General features: G+C 40.7%; 1 protein-coding gene across 1 annotated transcript in view; it reads right to left on the bottom strand.

The window, feature by feature from the left end:
* LOC125687201 (methylthioadenosine phosphorylase) overlaps positions 1 to 21,073 on the bottom strand; it is a 28,736-nt gene extending 7,663 nt beyond the window's left edge. The window contains exons 1-5 of the mRNA XM_048932095.1: positions 20,804 to 21,073; positions 14,791 to 14,877; positions 9,759 to 9,817; positions 7,885 to 8,052; positions 2,636 to 2,738 (exon numbers count right to left, since the gene is read on the bottom strand). Of these exons, the coding sequence (XP_048788052.1) occupies positions 2,636 to 2,738; positions 7,885 to 8,052; positions 9,759 to 9,817; positions 14,791 to 14,877; positions 20,804 to 20,827 (441 nt within the window). The 5' untranslated portion in view covers positions 20,828 to 21,073. The remainder of the gene's footprint in view (positions 1 to 2,635; positions 2,739 to 7,884; positions 8,053 to 9,758; positions 9,818 to 14,790; positions 14,878 to 20,803) is intronic.
* Positions 21,074 to 22,878: the final 1,805 nt, after the last annotated feature.

Below are 22,878 nucleotides of genomic sequence, written 5' to 3'. Positions count from 1 at the left end.
ACTTCCCTTCTTGGAAAATGGCCTGGCAACAGTTGATACAGTAAAAATGAGAGTGTAAAGGCATGCCTAAAGCAGGCCTAGGAAAGCCACAACTGTCCTGAGTGTGCTACGTGATCTACTGAGTGATTTCTGACTTGGCTCGGATCAGGGGGCTGTTAGGAACAGCACAAATACCCATAAAGCTGGGGTACCCGTATCTCCTTCAGCAGGGAGATAAATGGGCAAACCTCTACTTCAGAAGAGTGGGTATGCTTGTGGCCCACATGTGCTGGGGAAGGGCTTTGATGCATGCAGCTGTATGAATGCATGTGGATAGCATAAAAGAGAGATTTGGGAGACTAGCTAGAGAAGGACTCTCAGAACTTTGTAGCTGCTTATTTAATGTGCTTTGCTAATTACTCCGCACACTGATTCCAAATGTGAAATTCATCGCCTATTAATTACATTAATAAATCAATATACAATTCCATTTGTGATTTGACTTAAACAAGAGAAGCTAGGTAGTATTTCCATGAAACTCTTTACAAAGCTACCACTTAATTCCTTGCAAGATACTGCTTTGAGTTTCTGAAAGTAGTAAGAATCAAGGCAGCCTATGCAGATACTTTCCTTTCCGATTCTCATTTGATTTATGGTGTGCAAGCCAAATAAAATGGAACAGTTCTACATGTTTGCAGAAATACAATTTAATAAAAACTTTTCAGATTTTTTATATAAAATCCTTAATTAGCCCATAACATAGCTGTTTTGGTATTATTATTAGTGCATTTAGCTATGATGTTTCTCTGAATTATGATAAAATGGGCGGAAATCATCCCAACAATTTCAAGAACACTTCCAGGAAAAAAAAAAAAAAAAAAATCAGATTTCTTTTATCTGGTATCTCTTTTCAGGTTCTCCAGCAGCTCAAAACCACATGTTCATTTAAAACATCTGTTAGGCTGATTAGAATGCACAACCTAATGAGATAATCACCACATGTCAGACTGGAAAGTACCTAAATGTTTGTTGTCTGAAAAGGAGCATTTCTTTGGCTTTTTTACAAAAATTAGTACCCAAAGAGCACTGCTTATAGCTATTCAGCAATCAGATGAAAACCTGATGTATGTTTCTTGCAACCTCAGTAAATTACTTATGTCTACTTAAACTTTTTAAAAACAACAAGAAAAGAAACATAGTGTGATGTGTAGCCAATTATTTCAGTAATAACATTTTTAATCTGTTATATAAAACATACAGTTAGCTCTCAATAAACAACTTGTGTGTCTTGTGGCACGACATCAAGCTCAAAGACAGTAAGCAACTATGCACCAACTAATTTTTGGTAACAGCATGTGGGTAGGCTCTCACTGCTTGAAAAATCTGAAGTATTTTGTATTGTTTGCAGCCCAGAGTAAGGAGGGTAGTGCAGGCACTGTATAATATGACTGTCTCCTCTTCAGCTTTAAAATGTCTTTACTTCACTGCATTCCTAATGCGCTAAATGCTATTCCACTAACAATGCCATGGACCTACTGGTGGAAATCTTAAAGCCACACAGTTTCCTGTCTAATTAATAAAAATAACCTATAATGGCAGTGAATTGGTAACAAGCAGAATAGCTGGCAATATGAACTTTTGTACATGCTTAGGGTACAAATTGAGCCACCTGCTTCGTAACTCAGTTCTGACTGGCTCAGTGTAGCAACTGGCTGCATAGAGAGTAAACCTGTTGGATGGATATGACTAATCCTGCAGATTCCTGTTCTCCTCGAGAATGTGACTCCCTGCAGCTTCTGATCAGACCGTTCCACAAAAACACAAAACACTGAATTCAATCTTCACTTTCCTTTTTCCTCCGATTCAAGAATACAATGAGAAGGCATATTTAGCCACTGATACATGCTTTCCTGAAAGGTTTTAACTGTATTGAAAAACAGCAATATCACAATATTTAGTCTAAGCGTTTTTGACGTTTGAAAATCCTGGAGTCACTAAAAAAAGGAAAGCAAAATTTAATAAAAGACAACTGTAATTCGATTTGTGTCTACATTTAATATCATACTAACAAACTCTTTGCTCTCTACCACTAACAAATGCTACAATGCACAAAAGCATAAACACAATATTGGCACTTCTGTGAATGCTGAGTACCGCTCTTAATTCGTTGTACTTTAAGTACATACAGTGCCCCAGCCACAGATGCTGTTTCATTCAGCATGAAAAGGAATTAATCCCTCAATCTGCCTTCCAACTTTGTTCATACAGGTTCTCTTCACCTGTTATACGACAAAAAAGGTTTTTATCCTTCTGAAATCTAGGATGCCAATTGTCTTTTTAGAGCGTTCCACATAATCAAAGATCTTTTACTTTCCATGCCTTTCAATTGCATTTTTCTTTAACACTTATGTGAATAACAGCAATATCATTTTCATGGCCCTCCTTTGGACTCTCTCCAATGTGTTCATGTTGTCCCTGTAAGAAGAAACCCAGAACTGGACCAGGCACTAGAGCTGAGGTATCACCAGTGCTGAGATGAGGGGGAGAGATGGACATCATCTCTATATTCTGATGGTGGCTAATTAGACTATTATACTATAAATAACAAGCATCATAAATACAACATTTTAAAAAAACATCTTTATAATTCACTAACCTCTCTGGTTTTAGTGCAGAATGGCTCTGACATTGGAATATGACACACTCCTGAGAGACTGCAAGATTGACCATCATATAAAGTACAGTGCCTTTTATTTGTCCTGGAAAAGCAGAAAACATACTCTGAGTGAAGAACAGGGATCAAACAGAACAGAAAACAATAAACGCATGGAAGGGAACAAAAAATATCCACACGATAGCAATGGCTACCTATACTCACAGAATGACAGAATGGCTGAGATCTCTGGAGGTCATTTGGTCCAGCCCTGTGCTTAAGCAGGGACATCTACAGCAGGCTACCCAGGACCACGTCCAGATGGCTTTCAAATATCTTCATGGAGGGAGATGCCAGAGTTTCTGTGGACAATCTGTGCCAGTGCTCCAAGATCCACATGGTAGTGTTTTCTGATAATCAGAGAGAGCTTCCAGTGTTCCACTTAGTGCCCACTAACTCTTGTTCAGCCACTGGGAACCACACAAACCCACCCAGCTCTGTCCGCTTTGCTGCCTTCTCTGTGTATTAATACACACTGGTAAGACCCTCCACTGAGCCTTCTCCAGGCTGAAGGCTCTGTCAGCCCTTCTCCATGGGGAACGTACTCTAATCCCTTCATCACTTTCATGGCCCTCCTTTGGACTCTCTCCAGTATGTTCATGTTGCACTTGTAGGAGGAAACCCAGAACTGGACCAGGCACTGGAGCCGAGGCATCACAGGGCTAAGTGGAGGGGAGGCATCACTTCTTTCAGTCTGCTGACAATACTTTGCCTAATGCATCCCAGGATACCACAAAGCCCTCTTTGTAGCAGCTCATGTGTAAAGTGATTTGAATATGAAGACTAGCCTTATTTTACAATTGTTGTCTTAAACAACTTCTACTCTTAAACACAAAATGGAAGAAAGCTATATATATTTATTACCTTCATTCTTCCATTAAACAATGTAATGAACACACAGAATGTTTCTGTGCAAAACGGTCAGAAAAGAGAGTACTTTATTTTTTATGTGGAAGTTCAATTTTGCCAAAACACAGTCTAATGCAGTCTAAGACTTCACCAGATTACAAACAACGACAACATCACTCATTTCAGGAAATTAAGAAGCCATGTTGTCCAATCACAACGGGAAGTTAGAAATCTGAGTGAATTAGTATATTTCAGTGGATTTCACGGTGTGGGTTTGTGCTGCACAAATAATAAACTATGTTTTTTTAAGAAAGACTTTTTTAACTGTAATTTTCAGCACCAGCATATGTATCTCCATAGTGTGCTGTCAAGCAACACACCTTCCCCACAAATGTAGACATGCTCAACTGTTAAACTTTAGTAACGACTTACTGACATAGAACACACTTTTGAAATACAGGCTAAACACTAAAAGAAGCAGTTTTATTTACCTGCTTGGCATGTTCCTGTGTTTGCAAGATAGAAAGTCCCAATCATGAAACAAAACTGAATACAACAAAACTGAGTAGAACGAGAACAATCTGAAGTCAAAGGCAACATAATAAACCATTTTTCACCAGCCTTTTTAACACCGTGTGTCTTCTTGATGGCTGCATTAGCAAGACCTCGTTTATATAAACAAGAGAAATTAACACTGTGCAGTTTGGCCTTGCCAAATTCAGTTCCACACCCAACTCATGAGCTCATCAGCAAATATTTAAATGAAGTTTGTCATAAGTTACTGCAGATTTGAAAAAGATATATAACTTATTCTCAAGGAAGAGGTTACATATTTGGAAGAGAGTTCAGCAAAACAAAAGTACATGCTAAATGATCTGCAGTTTACATTTGGTTGAAACGGTAGTATTAATTTTTCTCCTACAACACGTTGAAGAGCTGCCATCAAAATCTGATTTGACATCTCTATTTCAAGTGTTTGCTAATGAATTATTTAGAATTGGAGGGATGGGAAAATCATAATCAATTTCCTGCATATTTCACATGTTGTTGGTTGAACCCTTTCACTTAGAGCAGTGTTCTATACACCAGATACCTAAGAGATCACTTAAGAAAGATCACATGCACAAACATGTATTTCTGACTTCTAGGTACCCTGTTTTTTGGAGAGAGCAGACATATCACTAGATGGTCAAACAAGAAATCCTACAATGTTTAGCACCATACATACAAACTGCATGCGAAGAAACCATGACCTATGGCTGCTCTGATCAAGTGACAACTTGTACTTGCACCCAGGGTCTAACAATTTCCCTTCCATGCAGAAATCTACAATTCTGAAAATGTCACAGCTACCTGATATGCTATGCTCACTGTTAAAAACAAACACAGATTTGAACCAGCCTCTGCTTGTTGCTATCTATGAAGCAGTGGCTGGCAAAGAAGAGTACCTTTCAGCCTCTCCTGCCTGTTGCCCTGTTACTTCAGTCAAGGGCTGGCCATCCTTATCTGTCCCACTAACCTGTCTGCAAGGCAGGGAACAGCTGCACTAAATTTTCAATGCTGCATTACCATTATTTTGTATTGACTAAAGAAAGTTACACTGATGGAACAGGAGTTGTCCTGGGCTGCATATAAAATACGTAATAAATTTAATTTATTTAAGTTACAAAGTTTACTTTTATATGTATTTGATAACCAAAATTAAAAAAACAGAAAGCAACAAAAACCTAAAACAAAAGGGATTTTAGACCTTCTTTGTGAAACTAATACACCAGGATCCTAAGAATGGCAGTGGCTGCCAAAGCAAAAAAACAAACACGGTGTCAAACCCTTCCCTGTGGAGATGGAGTGGGCACAGAGTAAGTGGTCCAACTTCAAGGGAGTTGTGGATCATATAAATTCCCTCTACAAAAACTAACTTGTATGGGGGACGGAAAGTGAAAATCAATCATTTGTGCAGTTCTAAGAGCTGTTCTTACAGCTGCTGTAGAGATCTGCAACCAGCAGCACACAGCAGAAACCCAAATTGATCGATCTGCCCCACACTGATCCTGTCCTTTTAACCCTCAAAGAGCCTCTTAACAAATACATCTGGAAGGCTCAAGACAATCAGAGGAAAATGTACAAATCTAACCATGTGGACTTTACCTACCTTCTAACTGTGACTCATTTGTGACCAGGAAGTTTTTTTTTCTCTTTTCCAGTTTTGCTTTCTCTGACCTTGGTTCCTCTGGAACTGGGAAGTTCTCTCTTTCGCTTTCGAGATGCTAACGAATGCTGATGCTGTTGTGTCTCCCAAGTTCCCTTTCTCTCCCTGCTCTTTTCCCTGAGAACACTGCTGGTATCATTAGTGTCACTGTTTCAGACAGGCATCTTCTTCAGATTAATTTTTGTAATTGCTTATGTTGACCCCATCACACTCACTGGCTGGTTGTGGTCCCATGCCCATATTGGGCATACGGGGCACATGGGACCGAATTCTAATTCTAACAGAGGCATAACCTTTTCAACCATGGTTAAGCACAGTGTTGAAATATATAAGAAGATGAATGGGGCCAGGATAATACTGGCTAACTCCCCCAGCTCCTGGGAGATGCAGGACAAAAAATAAAGTTAGGGTGTTGGATGCAATAAGTGATCAACATGCACTGCAACACTCCTGCAGTCTTCCCTGTCAGCACTGGGAACCAACCAGCGACTCTTATCTAATGTACTATCTCAATGGGAAAGAACTAACATAAAGACAATCAGTTAATTGTAGATGCATTTACCATAATTCAAAATAATGTCTTCCTAGCTCTTAGTTGTAGAAGGTAAAGGAAACACTTCAACCACTAAAATTCAAAAGGTGATCTGAGACAATGCAAAGAAATTTGAAAGAGAATTTCAATCTTGGTCACATCTAGTTCATTTTACTTATGATCCTGTTAATAACCATGCTACAGCTTTTGTCCTAGCAATACACAGTGCTTCAGAATACCGCACACACCCAATCACTGTGCTAGGGCTGAATCACAGTGGGGTTATACTCTACTCATTAGAACACAAAATTTGGGCCCAGCGAAATGGAAATGAATGGCAAATGGTTGACATTAGTTCATGTTCTGTATGGGAACAACAAGGATTTACTTGTGAGAGTAATACCATAAAGGCTCAAGACCTTTGTCTTGACACGGAGCAAAACATTTGCTGTTTTGAGAGGTATCCCAATGAGACCCCTGAAATAGTGCTCATCTATATTGGAAAAGGATGTGTGTGTATGAGAACCTCTTGTAATTTTATACTCATAGCCAATATTGCTGTAGATACAAGCAATCATTCAAATGTGTGTGTTTGTAACTTTACTAACATCAGGGGATGTGACTTCAATTATTCAGTTCCAGTAATGTCATGTCAGTTGTAGCAATCCAACTACACATTAATCCAGGATTTGCTACCTGTCCCAAATGGAACATGAATCTTGCTTTAGTAAAGAAATTACTGCAACATGATGATATGTACCATCTAGAACACATCCAAGACAATGAACAAAAAAACCCTAATTACTGTTCACCATGATACATATGAGATACACCTGGAAAGGGTGAAGAAGAATGGAAACACCATCGCTGGGAAACACTTTTTGTATGGTCACCAAGAGGAAGAGGACTTTTTAATTTTGCATTTCACTCAGCTGTGATTTTACAAATCCTAACATTGATGTGTTCATTGCTTGTGATCACAGTATATGTGAAAGTCTGGTACATGCTGAGGTGACTGGCTCAACTCAAATTACCCAAAGAATCTGAAAAAGCTGGCTTAGGTATTAGATTACTTTACCTAGCCTCCTGGTGATCCGTGAGTAAGGTGAGTTCCATTAAGTGCATTGGTGGTACTCATTTTTTGCTTCTTTGCTATACTTGATTTCAGCATGTATCCTTCCCTTCTCCCTTCATTCTCCCCAATGATTTTTTTTCTTGAAACCACCACGGGACAGTGATAACAAGCTTTGCACCAGAGGGTGGTGTGAGAAGTGAGAACAATGCTTGGCTCAGAGCCTGTTCAATGGCACCCATCCAAGGCATGACCTGACGACTGACATTCACTGACACTTGCTGAACATTTATGGAGCTCAAACAGTGCATGTGAGCACAGTGAGGGGTAGGTGGTGTGTTTCAGCAATGGCAGCAGTAAGGCACTTCCACTCTTCAGATGTGTTCTTTTGTTTGTTTGTTTTTCTTTCGTTTCACTTTCCTGTCCTGCCTTCTTGTATCAATCTCCCTTTGTGCCACAAGAAGTGAGGTTATCACATCATCCTATAAAAGCTTACTACAAGAACGTAATTAAAAACAGCTGTTACTCACCTATCAATGAATTGGTCAATTATGACAAGATCCCCAGGTTGTATTTCTTCTCGTAACGAACCACAGGCAGTAGTCACTAGAATATGTGAACAGTTCTCTTCTTTTAATGCCCAGATATTGGCACGGTAATTTACATTTGATGGCATAATTGTATGATGCCTTCCATGTCTGCAAAGAAACATGTTGCCAGAGAGTAAACCAAATCAGTATGAAATTGCTTTCCTTCTCTCAAATAAGCAATTTCTGTGAACAACACTAGAGATGGCATTGATCATATTAGCAACTTGCTCTATAGCTTGTTTTCATTATTGTATCAAAGTTGTTTCAACATCTGGTTCACATAGTGCTGCGGTTTCTTTTTTTTCTTTTCTTTTCTTTTCTTTTCTTTTCTTTTCTTTTCTTTTCTTTTCTTTTCTTTTCTTTTCTTTTCTTTTCTTTTCTTTTCTTTTCTTTTCTTTTCTTTTCTTTTCTTTTCTTTTCTTTTCTTTTCTTTTCTTTTCTTTTCAGCTGAAGTTAATTTTAAATTCTTTAAACTACAATCCAAATACAATTCAGCAGTTTTGAGAATTTTAATGGCATTTTCACTGAACTCTGTAAACCATTTCCATAGATTGTGAATATCTACCCATAGCAATACTAAATATTCCATTTACCAGAACAGATCTCTAAGATTTGTATGCAACTCTACAGATTTTCTGCTCATAAGCAGTGTTTGCATTCTCCCACCCAGAAGAGTGGCACATGACAGGTAATTAAAAGGAGAAATCACAGTTTTAAGGTTACCTTCCCAAAGGAAACAATAAGATCATCAGATTTACCAATTTGCTCTTAAAATCATCTGACAGCTTTCATAAATTAAAAGAATGACTTCACATTGTTGCAGATTTTTTTTTCACCAGTACAGAAAATAATTAGTCTTAGAAGCAGAAGCTTTCATTTTATCTGTCACAACAGCAGAGGTACATTACATCCATAACTATAAAACACATTTGAAAGATATTCCCAACCATGTAAGAGAAAAGAAGGAACTTAATTTTGTGATTAGCTCCTTCACAGAGAGTGAAATGTTTTAAAACTTGATCAGTTGGGAACTGGGAGCTACACGCTGCATCACCAAGTACTGTCAGGCAGTCACTAGCATTTCTGATAAGCCACGAAGTGTGCAGACTTACTAAGTAGTACTGCAGATGTTCTAATAATCCTCTTCTTTATTATATATGTTACTTATTTATTTATTTTTTTTCAAATCTGACATTCAAAAGTTACCTTTTTTTTCCCCCTCCAAAACACAAAACAAAGGTGCAACTCCCTCGGTCTCATCACCTCTACTTGCCTGAGACTGTTGAGGGACCTTGCTATCAGCATCTAGCTCAGCCTATGCTGTCCCAGTGCTGTATTAGTGTTCTTACATATAAGAGCACGCTAGTCCCATATACACACTTCCAAGTAGGCCACTGTGAAATTTCTGAGCAATCACTGGATGCTTCCAGTATCTTCTGAATAAGGTGACCCAGGAACTACACGGAATGCAACCTTCTAAGCAATAAAATTAGCACACAGAGGACTCAATAATCAAGAAAGATTTTACAAAGGTACCAAATAGACAGTTCATCAGGAAACAGACAATTTTCCTTTTTCACAGATCTGCAAACACAGGGGGCAGACAGATTACTGAGATTTTTCTTCCAAAGTCTAGACAGTATTGTTAATGTTCTTAGCCTCTACATCACTAAATCTATACAGGAAAAATCCAGACTTCTGACTGGCTTTGTGAGCAACCATACAGGGCAAGAACAAGTCAGAATAAAAATTTATTCATTTAATATAGAAGGAAAACACTTCAAAACATAATATTCCTTAAAATGCTAATTTACCTTGCCAACAGCACACAGTCCACATTTTTTATCTTCCCCAGTATCAAAGCATCTGATGGCTACAAAACAAGCAAAACAGAATTAGTTACTGTCTACCAACCACATCAAAAATCTTTACTGCTGATAAAAAATAAGCAAGATGGTTATGAAAGGAAATACTAGTTACAGAAAGGAAATACCTCTTCAGTCTTACATTGTCTTCAGCTCACAATAAGTCTGTGATTTGATGTGGCAGATTTATTAACAAGAGTTTAGAATCAGAAGATCACACTTGGCATCCAAAGGATCACCACAGTTTTTTTGTGTTCATACTAACAACAATTGCAACACCTTACTTTGGGGTTTTAAACAGTACTTTGAAACACTGATACTTTCAAATATTTTGACACAGAATTTCAAACGGAACAGAATGAACATAGGAAAGAATAATGAATAATTAGCCTTTACATCAGTTAGTGCATTTCACACTCTCCCATAAAACTGTTTCTTTTTTGCTGAAGTCGTTCCCTCCAGAAATCCCCCTTCCGACAGGAATCACTTTTAATCTGTCCCTTCCCCTATAATTTCCCATTGTCCCCTTTGAGTCATCAACTCCTAGCTCATTCTCATGTCCCAAACTCCTCTAACCCACCCTTCAGCTGCCCATGCTTCCCATAAAATCCCTCTTCCCCAGCTTCTGAAAGTGAGCTTCAATCTGACAAAACTACCCAAGGAAGCAGGGTTGCACTTGCTCAGCCTAGCATATACTCTCACTCTCCTCTCACAGCTGTAGGGCAACACACATTTCTCCTGACTAGCCAGGAAGCTTGAGCATTGTTTTTGTAGATGCCTGGCTGGAACATGTGCCCTGCATCAAGTGATCTCAAGCCAGCAACTGCTAAATAAACTGTTTTGTGGGGTGCATTCTCCTTCTGGGCTGTACACTTCAGGGATCTGAAATGCACAATTCTAGCTTCCCATCTTCAAAACTTTTTGTTAAAAATATGTAAAGGCTCTGTTTAGTTAAATGCTTCTGAACACTCGTGCAGTTGTATGTGTTGCTGCTCCCACTCAATTCAGAACTTCATCCATTTTATTTTCCTTATTTCAGTTTCTAAGAAACTGTAAAGCTGCTGGAGGCCACTCTTCTTCCTGGGATTTAAAGCTGAAATAGTTATTAACAACACTGTCATTTATATTCTGAAATCAAGCTTGCAAGTGACTCAAGAATTCACACACTCATATTTAGAAATGTCTATTGTCTACTACTTGACACATTTTTTATACTTTAGTGCAAGCTATAAGATTTCATTTCTCATTTATAGTTGTTAATTCTATTAAACATAAAATATACAGGGATTTAGAATTAAAAAAAATGTAAGTCCTATAGAATTGCATTTCAGAAATTTTTACTTCTACTAACAATACCACCTTCTGTTTCCTTTTGCACAAGTCTCTTTGGTCATTCTTAATGTGGAATCTCTCCAAAGCACTTACTGAATCACCTAAGTTTAAATTCTGCCAAACACAGACTAATCATCTTTTTTTAATGTAGGGAGTGTTTCAGAGAAGCTGTTTTCAGAATTAAAATGTATTCTGTGCTCCATTTTAAGTTTCCATTTTAAGAAGTCTCCATTTAATATTAAGCTGTTGACATGTAAATGTTTAACCTTACTTTATGCATACTCTTACGCACCAGACGTGGCTATAGGATTATAATTTTCACATGGGGAGAAGGGCTTACTGCCCACTTGCTAAGTCAGTTTGCTCCTCCAGCGTTCCATAACAGTGATGGATCAGAATTATTTGTGTTTGGAATTTTGTTTTTTGGGGATTGTTTTGTTGAGGAAGCCCATAAGAAAGATTTGTGTGTGAGGTCATAAGCAAGCAAGCTAGGTCCCGGCAGAATAGAGAAAACAATCTGGAACAAAGAACACAGTGCTAAATGATGAGCTGAGATTACGAAAGGAGTTTGGAAAGACTGCATCTGGGGGGTCAATAGAATAAAGGAAATAATGATAAACCAGCATAAGCAAAGTTACAAGGATGTGAACGATACAGAAATATTGAACTGCGCTGACTACTCAGCAGAGCTAATGTGTTCTCCGGTTCTGCTCATGTTCTCTTGCCACCTCTTTGCAGCACTGTATCCCTGCACCACTACCTCAGCACTGAAGAGCTCTGAAGTGCTGGGAGAAGTAAAAAGTTCCAAAGGAACAATCTCAATCCAAGCTCTACCACAACCACCTCCCACCCCATCCCCGTCACCAGAGTGTCCTGGCCCGGGGCACAGCGAGGCTGCAGTGCCCTGACATCAAGTAGTATGGCACTGTGCTTCATTTGTGAGGAAATCCTGTCTGTTTTCAAAGATTTCAAATAACAGAATTCAAAGGCGTGTGTGAATTATTAATTAACTACTTCCTCCTTCCATAAAATCCGAGCCGTGTGTCTATTACACAGTATCGCAAAACGGAGGAGGAAGGAAGGAACCCTGTGTGTTTCACCCTAAGTTATGACAGTTATAACAAACAGTTTAAACAAATCTCCTCTTCACAACATGTTTGTGGTGCTCACAGAATTAATTCATTCCAGTGGCCTAAGCTTGGAAGCAAGATGGAACAGAAAACAAAATGAACAGCAAAACCGTAACAGGAAGAAGCAGCTTTTTTCATCCCCAAGCCTGCAATCACAGTTTTATGAAACAAATGACTGGTGTACTTCTGGGCAGGCAGGAGATGAGTGTCAGTGTTACCTGGTTTCCCGCTGCCAGCACACAGAGCACATATGCAGAATAAAAAAGAACCTGTTTTATTTGCCAGAGAAACCCATAAGGAAAAAAGGAGGGGCATACAATAGAATATTCTAAAGCAGGATGAGAGCTATCATCCAGAAAGCAGAAGCTTCTAACTGAGAGTATATTCTGAAGAAAGTTTTATTAGTAGCTTCAAAATACACTGCTGAAGATAAATGCTGTTGCAAGCCATTTTCCTGTCTTCCAAGAGGGCAGTACTGTCCACATACAGAGATAAAATGCCAAAAGGTTTTGAGGTATTGACACTAATTTTCATCCCAATGTTTTATGCAATGGGAATGATGGAAGCAGAAAAAATGAGAAGACATAAATATATACATATATATATATATACACACACACAATTTCACCCGTATATTTAATAAAACTAACATAATACATTTCCACCATTATTACTAACATATCTTGAAAGATCGGGAAAGACCAACACTGATACAGAGAAACTGCAAAACTTTTGTATTATTTTCCTTTTTCAGGAACTTTTCCAGATTTCTGAAGAGAAATAAAATCCCCACTTGGTTTTCAAACGATTCTTAGAATTCAAGATGACCAAAACAGATGACAGTTCAAAGAATTTATTTGAGCAAAATGCATGCTATTACTGTGTTTCTAAAGGTAAAGAAGTAGCATTAAAAAAAAAAACAACCATGTATTTCACCGTTCTCAAATGTCAAAGATGTCAAGGAACATCACCTACCCTGAGGTTTTCAGCAACAAGCCTTTTTCTAAAGTTCTTCCCAAGACACATAACAATTAAACAACAACATGTAAGGAGAGTGGGACTCTGTTGTTCACATTTTTACAGCGCAGAAAGAAACGAACATACATGTTTAACTATGCTCTCCGCTTTCCCTTTGGCATTTAGACTTTCATTTTGCTACTTCCTAGTTCTGCTTAAACAATATAGACTTCCTGTTGCATCTTAATATTCTCACCAGTAAAAAGACCTGAAGTGTTTATTAAACGAGGTTCTTTACTTACTAAATTTTCAGGCAGACTACCTCTTCTTAGTTTTCAAGGCTCTATGAAAAAGCATCTTTATGGCAGAAAAGAAACCAGTTCGGTTTTATATCAATAGCAATCATGAGATGATGCATCTTTAGGAAAAAAAGACCCACACTTCTAAACCTTTCCACATATACCTAAAAAAAAAAAGCTCTTATTTTCAATTTTGCATTGTGCAATGACAGTTGTTTATTTCTGTTGCTCTAAAATGAGAGCAGCAAGCTGTGTAGTTCCTCCTTCCTCAATGCTAAAACAGGCAAATATTAATTCACCTAATGATACCAATTACTTTAGTCAAGTTTGCTTCTGCTCTGTCTTAACTGAACCAATTCAAGCCATTCACTGCACCATAAACCACTGTACCTTGTGACCCAACCCCTGCGCACCTTCATGTCCACCAGCTCCATGGGGATGAAAAGTGCATTCATTCAAACATTAAAGTTAATGTTGCTCTACAGAGGAGATTCTGAGAGCAATTCTAAAGCACTCAGAATCTCCTCTGGTCTTACAGCACTACTGAAAATCTCAGATCCAGTTCTTTCTATAAACTTCCTGTGTCAACTGGAACTTCTCTCTTCCCCTTTCCCTGCCCATACTCTCCTGTCCTTTATCTTTCTCTTCCTGTGTGTCTTTCACAATACACTAGGCACTGTGTACAGAGCAACATCCTCAGCCTCCACTCCCTCTGGCAGAAGAAAAGGGCTGAAGCAATATGAAGGACAACAGATCACGATTACCCTGACATACAAGCAGTTTCTAAGCATTGTTTTCCAATCTGTTTCAAATGATGCAGCTGTAAGCAAGACTGCAAGGACAACACTATATAAAGTGTATAAAGGTATAATTAAGGTTTTACAGGGAACATGGGAGCTCATATACCTTAACGAATATTTTTCTCGAAAGTCAAAAGGTTTCTGGAGCTCTCTGACATATAGTGCAGGCCACACAACAGCACAAATATGAAAGAGGAGACTCTTGACTGCAAATTCAGGACTGAGTTTGTAAATGAATCCAATACACAAAGGAGAAGAGGTGCATTCTCCTTTGCACACCATCATCTTTTTATGACTTTGTGAACAGCACGTGGCCATAAAAAGGAAACAGTCTCGTGAGAGTATCCACTTAACACAGACATGGATCATCTAACAGAGAAGCCTGGTCTAACAATTCTTCAAGCAAATAAACATCTTTACAAATGGGGAAGAGTCTTGTAATAATAAAACATGTTATACAGACCTTGCCATAGGGAGTATCAACATATTTTTCTGTTCTTTCTTCTAAGATATCCGGATCATCTAGGCCAGTTCCACCAATAATTCCAATCTTAAAAAGAAAAGTACATTATCAGCCTTCTTGAAATTGCACTCCATTTAACAATGTATCTCAATAACTACCTGGGCAGCCCCAAATCATATTTTCTGCTTGAGATGGGGCTAGACTATGAAGTTTCCCAAAAATAAATTTGCAATGACAGCATTTAAAAAAAAAAATAACTTGACGATTTCGCACAATATGATTCTTTTCTTTAAAGATACCCAATTAAAAAAGCTATGAAAAAAACTTAAAAGATGTGCCAATTCATCTTTTTTTTTTTTTTTTTCCAACAGGAAAATGAGAGGTATTTTCTGGGAATGTCTCTATGAGTCAAATATACCTGTAAAAGCATCATACAATAAAGGCTCCTTGTTTCCAGAGAGAGGAGCAGTCCTGTATATGCAGTACTAAATACAAGATAGTATACTATTATACAAACTTTTTTTTTTTTTCTGAAAAATTAGAAGTCTTTTGAGTTGACCAGCAAAGACCTAAGAACCACCTTGCTTCTGTAAAATGTTTCTGTACATCTTTGGAAAAGGAAGACAGCTAGTAGTACCTGAAATGAAAGGAACTTGCTAACAATGTCAGCTGCTTAGAGCACTGCTAGGCTTCTCTGCAAAACAACAATTAGCTCTTCTAGGATGTTGAAGAGCAAAGATACTCATCCAATGTTTGCCCACAGCAGCATCAAACATTCTCTCCTCTGTATGTTGGGGTCAGATTTTATTCAACACACAACCTTAAGTAGAAACATAAACAAACAGGCTCCTGTTATTCCTACTTTTTAAATTTAATCCTTTGACGTTAATGTACTTCTTCCAATTTTTTAATGAAATAAACTGTTAGTTCTAAAGCGTAATGGAATGAAAAAGAGAGGGTCAAGCAGAGGACTGCTCAAATGTATTTCACTTTCTTGGGCAATCAGGCTGGAAGAACAGTTTGAAACTGTTTTGATACAGTTTATATACTAAGTAAGTATGAAATGAATCACAAGGGCAGGATAGAGGGGAAAGTCACCTCCCTTGATCTGCTGGCCACCCCTTTTTTGATGCAGCCCCGGATACTGCTGACTTACTGGTCTCCAGCTTTGGATTTACTGGAAGCCTCAAGCCTTTACAGTGCTGCTCTCAGAGAGATCTCCCAGTCTATACATATAAGGGGTTGCCCTGACTCACATACAACACGTGCACTCCACCTTGTTGAACCTCCTTAGGTTACCCTAGGCCCACTTTTTAAGCATGTCCAGGTCCCTCTCAGTGGCATTCGTGCCTTCTCTTGTATCAACTGCATCATTCAGATTAGCGTCATCCACAAACTTGCTGAGGATGCACTCAATTCCGCTGTCTAGACTGCTAATAAAGATGCTGTGTAACACTGGTCCTAAGACTGATCCCTGTGGAACACTACTTGTCCTTCACCTGGACATAGATAGGTTGACTCTGACCCCTCTGACTATACAACCAATCCTTTACCTGCCAAATCTAGCCTTCCAATCTATACCTCTCCGATTTAGACATAAGGAAGTGATGTTGGACTGTGTTTAAAGCCTGCTACAACTCCAGGTAGACATCAGGTGCCCCTCTGTTGTCCACCAATGCTGCCACTCCGTTATAGAAGGCAACAGACTGGTCAGGCATGGTCAGCCTTTGATGGAGCTGTGCCAGCTGCTTTGGGTCACCTCTTCATCTTGCATGTTCCTTAATATATCACCCAGGAGGATCTGCTCCTTGTTCTTCCCAGGCACAGAGGGGGGGCTCACTGCCTTATAGTTCCTTGGTCTTTCTTCATATCTTCTTTGAAAATGAAAGCAATGTTCCCCTTCTCCAGTCACCCAGAGACACTGCCTGATGGCCATGACTTTTCAAATATGATGGAGAGTGGCTTGGCAATCACATAAGACAGCTCCTTCAGGACCATGAACTGCATATTGTTTGGCTCCATAGACCTGTACACATTCAGCCTCATGAGTCTCAGGTCTGATTTGATCTGCTTTTACAATTTTTCATTCCCTGATCCATGCCTACAGGTTAAGGGATGTGTAAGGCATGGGAATCCTGACTACCAGTGAAGAGTGAGGCAAAGAATATGTTGAGTACTTGAGCTCTATAATTAGGTGTGATCCCTAATTTTAACCCACAAACTCCCAACCTCAGAATGGCTACTCTTCAGCACCAGCTCTTTGCAACCTATCCATTTCTTAACATAGAATGCAATTCTTCCACTCCTCCTTCCCTGTCTATTTCTTCTTAAAATCTTGTAGCTCTTGACTGTAGTGTTTCAGTGTCTGTGATTCATCCCACCATGTCTCTGGGACAGTAATCAGGTCACAGTTTTCTAATTGCACCATTGCACCATGGTTTCCAGCTCTGCTTATTTCCCATCCTATGCAGTTCAGTTTAGAGACACTTCAGCTGCGCTATTGGCTGAGTTACCTTCTTGGAGGAGCCCTCCCAAATTTTTTGGGAACAAATCAGTGGCTTTCCCATGTTGCTTTCTAGAGTGACAGCATTTCTCAGTCCTTCCCTGTCCCTTGGAAGTACACCGCCTTCCCTCATGAGATCTAGTATAAAGCTCTGTTAATCAGTCCAGCCAATCTGCTGCCCAGAACATTCTTGCCCCCCCGCTGTCAGTTCCATCCCATCCAACACCAGTATATGTGGTCTCTCTAAGTGTGTCCAAGATCACAGTACCCAAAATGCCCAGTTGAACACCATCCACATAGCCAATCATTCAGCTGGTCCATTCTCCTCCTGCCCAAATCTCAGTCTCTAACCAAAAGGATTAAGGAGAATACTGCCTGTACTCCCAGTCCCTTCAACATCCTCCAAGGAACATAAAATCTGTTAAAATATTTTGCTATTTTCTATTTGCACTCTCCTGTGACCCAGTTTGAAAGAGTGGGAGCAAAAACTAGTTGCTTATCAGACCTGGTAGCTTCTTTCCAGTGTCCGAAGCGTGGGTTTCTGGCAGGCAGCAAACTTCTCTAGAGAGACTGTAAAGGCAGCAAATGGGAGCCTCAGTGCACCTTTGTGCACTGAGTCCCCAGTAACTATGACTCTTTGACTTTTTTTGATGGCACTGGTTCTGACTTGTGTCCTTGATTGGATTATCCTAATGAGCCTGTTTCTGTGTCCAAACCATTATCCACACCTTTTTCTCTTTCCAGCCCCAGTGCCTCCAAACAGTCATTTATGGGTGCTTCAGAGACAAGCGGGAGGATCCTCCTTCAGAGACATATGTGCCATCCCCAACATCTTGTATGTTACTGTGGTCTGTTTCCTCAGGGATGGAAGATAGCTTAGCTTCTCCTTCTTGCAAGGACTTCTGCTCATCAGGAAGTCTCCTTGTGTAGATATGCCAGCCACAAAGGTTGTGGCTCCCCAGTCTGTTCTGCCTTGATCCTGGTCACTGCAGTGAGTGCTCATCATATTTGTTTCAACAGAGTGCTGGTCCCTGCTGCTCCCAGATGAGAAGACAGTGGACCACATTCTGCCCTCCTTGCATGCCCTGCCTATGTGCAGCACTACTCTGTTTGTCCATCCTGGTTGCTCGCCCTTCCAGGAGGCTGCTTTTGTACATGTAGAGGTGCCATACTGCTGCTCAATCACTCTTGAGAGGACGGAGGGCTCCTAGCAACTCTGCCCTTGCCCCAGGGTCTCCTTGTTTTCACAACCTCCCTCTCACTACCTCGATCTCCCATTGTGCTGCAGAATGCACCAGCAGTGCTGCTAATTGCCTCAGAATAAAGAATAAAGAGCATAAGGAAATGTTTTATTTACCATCTAATGCTGAAATAGGCTTCCCAGTGAATTGGCTGATGCCCCTTCTGATGTCTGTCAGTGTAGTAACAGAACAAGGGATAACAGTTTTCAACTAAACAAGAGTAGATGCCCAACTGTCTGTCAGAGTTCAAGAGGCATTTGGATAATGCCATCACCAATATGCTTTATTATCCTTGACAGGTCAGATAGTTGGGCTTTGTGATCTTGGTAGGACCCTTCCAGTGGAACTGTTCTGTTCTAGTCTATTCTATTCATCAAGTGATTAATTTTAAAAGAGACTGCATGGTCGTCTTCACATGTCAAAACCACTACCTCGAGGAAACTGACCACGGGCAGTCTCAAGGCTAATATGCTGAAGCAGCTCCAACGTCTCATTGTCTTTTGCTACCCCCTTGTGGAACGTGAGGAGAAGGGCAGCAGAAAATACTTTGAAAATCCACAAGCCCCAACTCTGAACATATTCAAGCATTAGGAAGACATGATTACTGTCTGCATAATATTGGATGTTTCTCACGCTGCTTATATATCACAAACATTTAGATTAAATATTAGACTTAATTTGCTCATGAAAATCTTGCAATTCACACAAACATTATGATGAACAAACTTTTGCCTTAAGAGTGATACAAGAAGTGTGCAACATGAGCAGTCACAAAACTCAAAATCAAAAAAAGATCATTTTTAACAATGGCCAGGCATAAATTCAGTAAACAATGAAGATTGTTATTTTAACAGGAGTCAGGATCAAAATGGTAGCTTTCTCTTTCTCGATTCCAGAAAAATATAATTTCCTTCAGTAACTAGTTTTATCTGGTATTATACTTTCTGGCTTTATTACTGCCCTATGATTTAATGTTCAAAAGGGAATGCTTATCTGCCTAAATATTTACGTCTGGAGAAGAAAAAGGTACATGCTAGAGATAGGTGCTACAGCTGTATGACATAAACATCAATTTGCTGTGGGCTGGTTGCCCCCCACTAGAATAAGCTGTTTATGGCCCCATCCAACCTGGCTTTGAACACGTGCAGGGACTCGGCAACCACCACTTCTCTGGGTAACCTGTTTCAGTGCCACACCACCCTCAGCAAACAATCTTCTTCTTGACAACAGAAATCTACTCCTGTTTAGTTGAAAACTGTTATCCCTTTTCTGTCACTATACTCTCCAGTGAAGAGTCCCTCCCCGTAGGACCGCATTAGGTACTGGAAGGCCACAGTGAGGTCTCCTAGAGCCTTCTCTTCTTCAGGCTGAACAAGCCCAGTTCCCTCAACCTTTCTTCAAAGGAGAGGTGCTCCAGCCCTCTGAGCATCTCTGTGACCTGCTCCAAGAGCTCTGTATCATTCCTATGCTGGGGGCCCCAGGCCTGGACACAGTACTGCAGATAGGGCCTCACAGGAGGTCCTGAAGAACGCATCTGATCTCAAGAAAGCTGATGACTGCTCCAGTCAAAACACAAACCCAAGCGTTCTGCCTCGCCAGCCTCCTCTCTGCGGCAGGCCCTGAGCCTTCCAAGAGATTTTTAAAAGGCACAGCACAGACCAGCTCTGCTGTGATTTCTTCTGCCTCATTCAGATTGCAACCCTGCTGGAAGTTCGCATGTGCTCCAGTCACTTTCACTATCAAATCAGACCCACCACAGCCCAGCCAGAAATCCGGGAAGGCGCAGCTCTCCATGGGCCTGCAGCTGGACTACCATTCTTTTACAAAAGCAAAGCAAACCAAGGCAAAGCAGAGCAAAGCAAAACCCAGAAGCCCCACGGCGTCTCAGGCACCGCAGTCGACCCGCGTCGGCGCGAGCGAGCCGGGCCCGCAGCGTGCCACCGCCCGCCACGGGGACCGCCCTGCCCGCGCTCCGGGGGCCGCTGCCGCCGGGGCGGGACGGGACGGGACGGGACGGGGGAAGGGAGCGAGAGAGAGGCGGAAGGTCAACGACCCCGTGCCCAGCGCCGAGGTGGCAGCGGCGTGGCCGCCGCACGGCCCGTCCCACGCGGCCGCCTCTGACGCTCAGCAGCGGCTCAGGGGACTGCGATAGGCAGGGAGGGCAGAGGCAGGCAGGGAGGGCAGAGGCAATTAGGCAGGCAGGCAGCAGGCAGGCGAGGCGCACCTCCGGCTCGCCGGCAGCTCCGCGGCCCTTCCATCCCACACTTACCTTCACGGCCGCAGTGGCAGCCATGTTAGCAGCGGGCGGGCCTTTCCGCCCGGGGGTGCGGGCACGGCCTGGGGGACGCCGTGTCAGCTGTGATGGCCGTTCATTAGGAAACAGCTAAGAGTCTCCCGTAGTAAGATCTGTTCTATTGCGATTTCTGTGTCTTCAAAAGATGGCACGAACAAGTTTGTTTGTTCCTTTCTAAAGATGCCTCCTCTCCCCGGAAGCCCTTGGGCTGCACCGAAGGAGGGAGGGGGGAAGTGAACCCAGTGCTCCTGAGGCCCCGCTTGCAGTGCTGAATCCAGGCACGGGGCCCCCAGCACGAGGATACAAAGAGCGCAAAACACCGTTTGATAGAGCGAATTCTCTGCTGCAGAACACTTGTTTTCAGCATAGTCCCCATCATTGGCCGTGCATTTTTGCTAGCAGTTGACAAGATCCTAAATGCCACGTCTTTAAAAATCTGCGCCAGTGGAGGTGACCTAACAGTTGTTACTGCTGCTGAAACTCTCCACTTGCTGCCCTACTATGGTCACATCCACTGCTTGGTCTTCATAAATAATTATTGAGCTTAGGAATGTCAGTGAGTGCAGGCTTATTTCTGCATGGAGGAATTCAATTATGCACCTCTGCTTCATAGGCATTTCCACAGGAATGCCATTCTGCCAGACTGCCCCTCTGCTGCCATCAGGCACGTGGCAACAACATGTAATATAATGTTGGTGGGAAGGTGTGGGAATACAAGAGAAACTGTTCAGAGCAGCAGCTGTGGAGCAAGATAAACAGCATGAGAACCAAGGACACCTCTAAAAGAAGAAAGAACATCTCACAGCTCTGGTTGGAGAAGCGCCTGCATGAATGATTGAAGAGTGTTTGTAGAATGCTCTGTTGACATGTAAAGGTGGATGGGGACTATTTAAAATGAACTAATAAAAACAATGGTATTTTTACTTTAGTATTACTGAGCTCCATCTCCATTTTCTGTTTTCAGTTGTTTTGGTGCAGATTCTTCTTTTTCTGTTTCTTCTAGTGGTCTCTTCTTAGGACTTACTGGTTCTGTTTTAGTATCATCTTCGCCTTCTTCCTCATTCTCAAACTTTATTTTCTTGCCCTGAAACTGTACCTTCCCTTTGTGTGAACCTTGAGGTGTCTTCCCCCCTCTTCCTTTAAGTTTGCGTCCTTTTCCTTTTTGTTTCAGCAATTCCTGCTGATCTTCTAGTATTTTTTTCAGAGCTTCTTTCTCTGCATCTCCTTCTAGCAATTCCCAAGTAACATCTTTGTTCCGAAGCTGTAAGTTTCCATTATGTACTTCCATTATTTGTAGGGGCAGATGGAAAAGCTAGAAAACTTGTGAAGGTATATAAGTGATGTGAGAACTTGTAATAAACAATTTGAATTGTTCACATCTGAGTCTGTGCATCAGACGCTGCTGGAAGGTTCGTCCTCTGCTGCTGAACCACCAGCACTCACCTTTGACATTGTCGGCCTGCATTATAAAATAGAAGGCATTATTTTCAAAGCAGCACTTGGAGTATTTACTGTTTTTATATTTATAGTATTTTTCTTCTTTCTGCAAACCTGTACTTGCAAACTGAAAATTCAGTATAGCGTATGATTTTTCAAGTTGAGAAATATCAATTGTTTTGATGTGTTTATGGTTCTATTAACATAAGTACAAATATCAGGTAGGTAGGTATCAAAACCATCTTGTTAATTAGATGTTCTTTTAAAGAGTATTTGTTATGTATTTTCTTTAAAACAGCTTCATCTAGCAGAGATGACTCAGGCCATTTACTACCTCCATTTACACTAGTTATTTCTGCACAGACAGTTACAGAATGTTTAGCACTGTACCTTCCCAAAAAGTACCAGCTTTGCAGTTTCATGCTCAGGGATTTTCTGTACTGTATGTGTTCCATGGGAGTGATACTATTTAAAGCTCTGTATATAGCCTGTGCAAATCAGAACAGTAAGCAGAAAACCCTGCTCATAGTGTGTTGGAAATAACACACATACTTAGAAAATTCTGTAAGCTCTCAAGGAGAATCACTGTATGCAATACTGGAAGGTGTGTAGTG

This window comes from Lagopus muta, chromosome Z, assembly GCF_023343835.1.
Source record: "Lagopus muta isolate bLagMut1 chromosome Z, bLagMut1 primary, whole genome shotgun sequence".
Classification (NCBI taxonomy): Eukaryota; Metazoa; Chordata; class Aves; order Galliformes; family Phasianidae; genus Lagopus; species Lagopus muta.
This window is presented reverse-complemented; position numbering and strand designations above follow the sequence as displayed.